This window comes from Montipora capricornis, chromosome 12 (assembly GCF_036669925.1).
Source record: "Montipora capricornis isolate CH-2021 chromosome 12, ASM3666992v2, whole genome shotgun sequence".
Taxonomy (NCBI): domain Eukaryota; kingdom Metazoa; phylum Cnidaria; class Anthozoa; order Scleractinia; family Acroporidae; genus Montipora; species Montipora capricornis.
Window position 1 is genome coordinate 16,269,340 of NC_090894.1, and position 7,500 is coordinate 16,276,839.

The 7,500-nt window shown below is 39.5% G+C and overlaps 2 protein-coding genes across 2 annotated transcripts in view; one reads left to right on the forward strand and one right to left on the reverse strand.

The window, feature by feature from the left end:
• LOC138026310 (fap1 adhesin-like) overlaps positions 1–7,500 on the reverse strand; it is a 34,289-nt gene that overhangs the window by 6,151 nt on the left and 20,638 nt on the right. The gene's annotated exons all lie outside the window — the stretch shown is intronic.
• LOC138026314 (integrin alpha-L-like) lies at positions 13–3,141 on the forward strand. The gene is made up of 2 exons (XM_068873609.1): positions 13–125; positions 2,272–3,141. The coding sequence occupies exons 1-2, from the start codon at positions 26–28 to the stop codon at positions 2,997–2,999; spliced, it is 828 nt and encodes a 275-aa protein (XP_068729710.1). The 5' UTR covers positions 13–25; the 3' UTR covers positions 3,000–3,141.

Sequence of the window (7,500 nt, forward strand, 5' to 3'; positions counted from 1 at the left end):
GAGAAAGCCAGGCCAAAATCCTAAGATGAAAAGAATCAAAATATTTGTGTCGCTATTCTTTGCTGTTCTCTCCAACTGTTTCGTGTGGGAACGTACAAAGATCAAGGGAATTTCTCACCAGTCAAGTAAGTTATTATATGGCATTCTTTTTAAACTGAAGTGATACTCCTCTATCAATTCAAGGGCATACTGCGCATTAGTTTGAGGAAACTGAGTGGATTTAATCTATAGACTGCCCTAAGATCCGCGAAGGTGGCAAGATAAATAGTAAAAGGCGACAAAGGAAAGTAAAGTTTTGTGCCTTTTAACTGAAGAAAACATGGTGAAACTATCACAAGAAAGCTCCATCGCACAACATAGGTTGCCGGGTAAAGCGGGCCAATTTCGCGAATTTCGTTAAGGTCCACCATGATAAGAGTCTGGTTGTGTCGCTATAAGGTTTGTCTGATTCGTCCCAAACGTTACTCATATCAGTTGATGTCCGGCCGTTATTGCGTCTAATCAAGTCGCATGTCTGCGATTAAGAGGACTGATTGCAAAACAGTTAACCTTGAATTATATTAACGGCTATAATCATAAGAGGACGAGTCAAAGGAACTTTATTTAAGTGTCTTGTCGTTCTAGCGCTGAAGCACTAATTGTGGACACTGTAAATCGAAATTAACAATGAACACAAGTAAAGTCAAATGTTGGTTTTTTGAGGAGAGGGGAAACCGGAGTACCCGGAGAAAACCTCTCGGTGCAGAGTAGAGAACCAACAAACTCAACCAACATATGACGCCGAGTCTGGGAATCGAACCCGGGCCACATTGGCGGGAGGCGAGTGCTCTCACCACTGCACCATCCCTGCACCCCGAGATTGACCAGATTGAGGGCATGACGACAGGAACGAGAACGCTGACATCGCAATCAAATTTAGTAACAAACCTTCGTAGAAAGTAAGGTTGCCAAAAAGCGGGTTGTTTTGTAACCTACAATTGTAGATCCCCTCGCTATTTCCGCCACTCATACACTCAAATAAACCAATTCACAGTGTCTTAATAAAACGGGTGTCTACAAAACGAAGACCTAAGACCTAAGACCTAAGACCCAAAAACGAAGACCCAACAACGAAGACTAGTTTTTTTTTTTGCAAGCCTATGAAACCAGAGACAGTCAAACCGGTTAAACGCCTTGCCTCAGGCACCAAATGATGCGAAATTAGTGGGGTCTTCGTTTTGTAGATAAGCAGGGGCACCCAACGAGAATATAGTTCAAAACCACTTAAACATAGCATTGTTAAACGTATTTTAGTATTTAAACGGTAGATATAGGCATATCTTTATCCCCTAAAAATTTTTGATCTGTTCGGATTTCCTAGCTGAAAGTCTAGTGATCCGAAAATTATAGGGATCAAAACTTACCTTTTCGAAAATTTCAGCCAGAAAAAGGGCTCCCGAAAATTCTAGGTGACCTTTTTTGGGTAAAAATCTGTTTAAAATGGGCAATTACACCTTTTTTTAGATGTTCGAAAATCCCAGGACAGGCAGGCAAGTAAGAAATTTTACTGACACGAAATCAATGGCTCAATCAATCACTTGTTTAAGCGAATAGCTTCAGGGCATTTTCAATTCCGAAACAATAAAACGGAGGACATAAATAAACAACTGATCCGCCAAAGTCCACAGTAGGCTGCCGTCCGCGATACTACATAACACTCGAACAAAGCATTTAGCGAGGGTCTTCATTTTGTAGTTCGAGCCGGCCTCATCTACAAAACGAAGACCCCACTAATTTCGTTTTGTAGACACCCGTCTTAAAACTCAATGCTCAGACGCATGAATGCGTAAGGTAGATTGTTATGAAGCAAATTCATAATTTACAGCTTTGGGATGGCTTGGAAGCAGTCCCTACGTTATAGATGGCACGCGTTGCCGCTACAGGGCTGCCAACCATCGTAAGTAACAACTCACGCCAATCCGCACTCAGTACGTCAGTTGTTTCACAGCAAGGTTGCAAAAGTTTGTTGCAGAAAAAAAGTTTAAGTTTATCCTTTTGATATGAACAGCTTAAAAACATTGAAACTCATACAAAGAAAGGAACACGTAAATGATTAACGGTTATCGAGAAAAATTACGCAAATTGCAAAAATGGTGTTTAGTGTGATTCAATCCAATAACCAGTTCTGTTCAGTATAATTTACTTCATGACTCGCTTTCGCACTGGAGGAAGACTGATAATTCTAAGTCAAAACGGCCTTTTAAGATGAACTGTGCAATTTTCTTTTAACAGGATTTCAACGCGTTCCTAAGGAAAGAGTCACAGCCAAGAAAATTGAACAGTTTTTCATCAGAAGTGAAAGTGAATTCCGAACGAGAAACAGAAGGGCTATTGAGGACAAGACGAAGTATGATGTTGTGCTTGTATTCGACGCTTCAAACTCTATTCGCAAACGCGACTTTTACCGAGGTGTCAAAGCATTGCAGGTGCTTATCCATAAAGCCCGTCCTGATACACATTATGCGGCAATAACATTCTCTGATAAAGCGATTGTTGCCTTTGATTTCACGGATTATAAGAGAGCAAAACGGTTTCTACGCACAAGAGTAAAATTTATTGGCGACAAAACAAACACGCAGGAAGCGCTGCAGAAATGCCGCACCGAACTATTCCAAAAGGAAAACTCTAAACTGCGCCCAGGCGCTAAGAAGCGAGTTCTCTTGCTCTCCGATGGCAGTTCTAACATGAACGTTCATCTCACCTTGTATCGCGCGCTTCAATTAAGACTTACAGGCGTTGAAGTGTTTGTGATCGGTGTTGGTAACTACATGCCCGGAATACAGGAACTGGTTGGTATAGCAAGTAGTACCAACAAGCATCTGTATCGGGTAGTGGATACCATGTCATTACTGCAAATAACTCGGCTTATACCACCCTGGAGATACATTAATCAAGTGCAGCCACCTTGGGTCAAGGAAAAATATCGCTACGGGTATGGCCAAGACGAAATCAACAGTTGATTAAGTATACCGCGACTTCCATGAAAAAAAAAAACCTGACACACAAAAGACGCTAACGCAAAAGGTTAAAGTGTTTTGTCTCGCGAGCATTCTCCATTGGTGGTAATCTATAGTTACAGACTTAGCTGAACAAATCGCATTGCAGTTGTTAGGAGAGATATACAAGGCAAACTGAAGCTATTAGTTTTGTAAGCAGCTACTAGCCAGTCAGCCAGTCAAACAGAAATGAGATTAGCATGTTTTGCAAAGACTTCGGTGGAATTATTGGTATTTCTAACCACAGACATAATACATCCCACGCTTCGTCATTTTTAACACAATGATCCATACTTGCACGCACTTGCTTGAATTTCGATTCACTATCTGGGTGTAGAAGTTTCTGGTGTTTCACTTAAATTTTAATTGATTTTCCTTGTTTAAATATCTTGAAGTTCAGGAACAATGAATGAATATGTACACCGCTTCGCCTCGAGCCTCGAATTTCAAAGAATGATACAACCCTGCCTTGTAGACATCATTAATCGTTTACGAATGAAATCTCCGAAATGAACACTGACAACAATAAATCCAAAGTTCTAAAACTATTTCTGTAGCTTTAGAATGTTTCAGCTTTATCTTAGTAGGCATCAGTTGAGATATACTGCCATCGAAATGCCCTCTTCAGAGAGTGTCAACAAAGTTTGTGATTTATTGCATTGAATAATGCATGTGTGTATAGTTGTTGACATGATAGCGAGAAAGATACGTAAACATCAAGATCTCACGCACTTGGTGAAAGTAAATATTAACATGAAACTTGAATCTGTTGACTAAAATATCGCAAGACATGGAATGTGAAAAGTTTGAATATTAGCAGCGAATACATTTGTGAATACTACTTCCTTTCTCCCTCCAATGGATTTACTAGGATTTCTCGTACTTCAAATTACCTATTCTTGTTGACAATAAGTACTGACACTATCGAATGATCCTTTGTCTGTTGTTTCGTAACAGCGTTCGAAAGCTCTTGGCTATACTAAGGTTCGCTTAAAAGATTTAGTCTTTAAAAACGTTGCTGACAGAGGGAATTTCTTCGAAACAAGAAGCAATGTTCATGCGCGGAATATCCGGCTGCACAGGCTCAGTAATGAGATTTCCGGATTCTAACAGCTTTGTGCAACACAAATCCCTGATGAAAGACAAAGAAAGGAAAGAACTATACATCGTTTCCTCTTTAACTAATTGCTGCGAGCACAGATGAACAGCTTACTATTCTTTTAGGATCCCAGTACCTTAAATACCAGGCCTATGTCGTTCAAAAGGTGGATGATAAATCCGACACTAAGCAGCGGATAAACACTAGCAAAACCAATTGAGTTATCCAGTAGATAGTGATTTATCCAGTGGCTAGCGCTATCCGTCGTTTGAACGAGTGGGGGGGGGGGGGGGGGTGGATAAAAGTGGCAGGATAAAAGTCGATTTTAGCATTTTTTAGCATTTCACTAGACGTGCTCACAGTAAACATGCCCAGCGGTTTTCAAGTGCACAAATGTAAACTGTGCAACCACGTTCTTCTGATGTTCTGTGGTCGTTGTTATGTGTGTTTCGTTTCTTATTATATACTCAACAAAACATCTTGTTTCTGATTGGCCAATGGCGAATGCATAAATAGGTTTTAGAGTGCAATCCAGGTTATAGAGTGCAATACGGAAGTTGCTATGGAAACACCGGGGAAGCGCCAAATTTGAACACCAAAGTGAAAAAAATGGCTGACAGTCGGTTTGCTTTGTCAAACCAAAACATCGTTCACCAACTTAAAGAAAATGCGAAAACCAAAAACACGTTGAAAGCTACACAGACTTGGTTGAATGTCCGGCTGGCAAACATGGGCGACTGAAAGAAAACTAAACCCAAAACTGGAAGAATACGAGCACGAACAAAGTAGCGCGTTTGAGTAATTTTGTTGAGAATACAATAAATAAAAACTCGTATAAACCTGCATGTGCATTTCGTCAATGATTTATGGTCCACTCGTGATGTTTTGAAAGTTCTCAAATTGCACGAGCCGTAGGCGAGTGCAATTTTGAGAACTTTCAAAACATCCCTCGTGTCCATAAATCACGAAATGCACTCGCGTTCATACGATTTCCTATACTTATTTCATATTACTTTACTGTTACATCAGTTTCCAAAGAGCGCAGATATGAATGAAAATTAACCGAGATTCTTCAATGAAATTTATAATAATACCGTTTACACTTAAGTTGGTGTGTTTCGAGGTCAGTATAAAAACCTTCTACTACCTTTTCAACTAAATATCTTCATAGTGATTCTTTCTTTTCTTCAGATCTTGAAAGTTTGATTGCTGTACACTTCACTGGCAAAATTTTGAGCTTTCATTTTTATACAAAGGCCGTTTACTTTGAGTGTAAGTTTTGGCTTTCAAAGTCTACCATTACTCACGTTCAAAACTGACCGATTGGACCTCAGAGGATCCAGGGAAAACTGACGTCAAAGGCTCACTAGCTTAAAATTTCATCGTGTGAATGCAGCTTATTTTATTCAGCTGTTTCGCGAAAGTTTGTCCAAAAGAAGCGTAAGAGCTTTCGCGACAATGCCGAAAGGTAGTATGGGAGATATTCATTACAATCAATTCAACTTGTAGTGAACGCTAAGAATCGAAGATGCCACGACCGTCCAGTGAAGACCTACGGTGGCGACCTATTTGGATGAAAGAGTTCTTAGGATATAGCGTTGGTAAAGTGGCACAGGCTTATGTTGAAGCTCTCTCTCGCTGTCACGCTACCAAAACACGTCCAAAAACAAAACGGTTAATTTTTTAGCAAAAACGATGGCTCTGCACATGGGCCACCATTTTTGGTACATTTTCTCCGACTTTTTCTGCAAAACATGACATAAAATAAGTAAGGTTAAAGTCGTCAGAATCATGCCTTCTCTGTGAATCCTAACCCTTTGTTACTAATTCATGGCCTGGATCATTTGACTGAATTTTGAAGCTCACTCATATCTCAATGTCAGTAAGATAGCGTGAGCATGTATTTCTACGTTGACTCAAAGTGACAGTTTACCATAATGCCTTTCAGTATTGTCGCGTACGCTTTTATGCTTCTTTTGGAAAACCTTTCTCGAAAAAGCTGTATGCAAAACGCGAGTTTAATAGTCTGAAAGCCTAAACTTCCGTGCTGCATATTAATTCCGCGGCGTACACACGCATTGCATTCTTAAACAAGTAACCCTTTGGCGTCATTTTCTCCTCGATCCAGTTCTCTCAAGATCTTAAAGTTAGCAATGGCGGACCATTAAATTGGAAAATTCCAGTTAAAATAAACAAGTGTTTTTTTTAATCAAAGCTTAAAACTTCGGTCACTTAGTGTTTAGTTAACATAAAATTGAAATTCAACGAAAAATAAAAATTGTTTTTTTGGTCATAGTATCACTTTAAAATACCCTAAACTGATTTCATCCAGATTCAATGGCCGATTTAGACATACCGGCAGAATTTTGAAACTCCGAACGTATATAGAAGTTGAACTGAAAACTAGCCCACTTGACAAAATCGACAATGTCGATGAACCTAGAAAAGACAGGACCGCAAAGCATGCCTATGCTTTCATGAGTAGAACCAGTCATACCTCTCTGACAGTGCTTGAATAAATAAACACGATTACTTACCAAAACGGGTAAAGAAAAGATAAACGCGAGCATGCGATTTTTGTACACGGGCTCGAGTACCTACCGTGAAATCGAGGCGCATGACATGCCATCATATGGCATCCAGACGATACCTTATGCAGTAAAATGCGTTTTTCCTCAGTCGGAACGAAACAATACTTGGGTATATTGCAAGAGTCCACCATTCTGCGATCCATATCTATTCTTACTAAGTACTTATTCATTTTAAAGTATTTCATCACTTTTTCCATAGGCTGCACAAAAGCTATAAGAATGCTCTTTCAATCAAATAAATTAAATTTCAATCAAAATCCCAGTGGTTAGACGTCATTCCAATGATAAAAGGTTGATAGATGGGTAGATAGTCTATTAAGTTAACTCATTAATAATAACCTCCATTGGTATAGCGCTAAAATATCCTAAAGCACTTTACACAACGCGTAATTGAAAACTTAAAATACAACCTCCAAGCGGACTGAATTACGAAATTACTTTACTTCCGGAAACGTAGGTAACAAAAACATCTAACATGTATAAATATATCATGTCTCGAGACAAAGAGGATAAAGCTATGTTAACATAATTTTAAGCAATAATCAAGATAAAGATCGAAAACTGTGGTAATAGATTGCGTAACTTGTCATGGTATTTCTTCACACCGAGTCACACTTCGGCTCATAGCCGGAATATATAGAATGTCCAACGCTTCACTATATCACGCACGTCGAGCGCGCCTTTACAGCTTTTCAATCTCGTAGCAGTGCAGAATGAAAAACGCCTCACCCATAAAAATTTGATGACGGAGCGAATTCACTTAACTTAAGCCTGG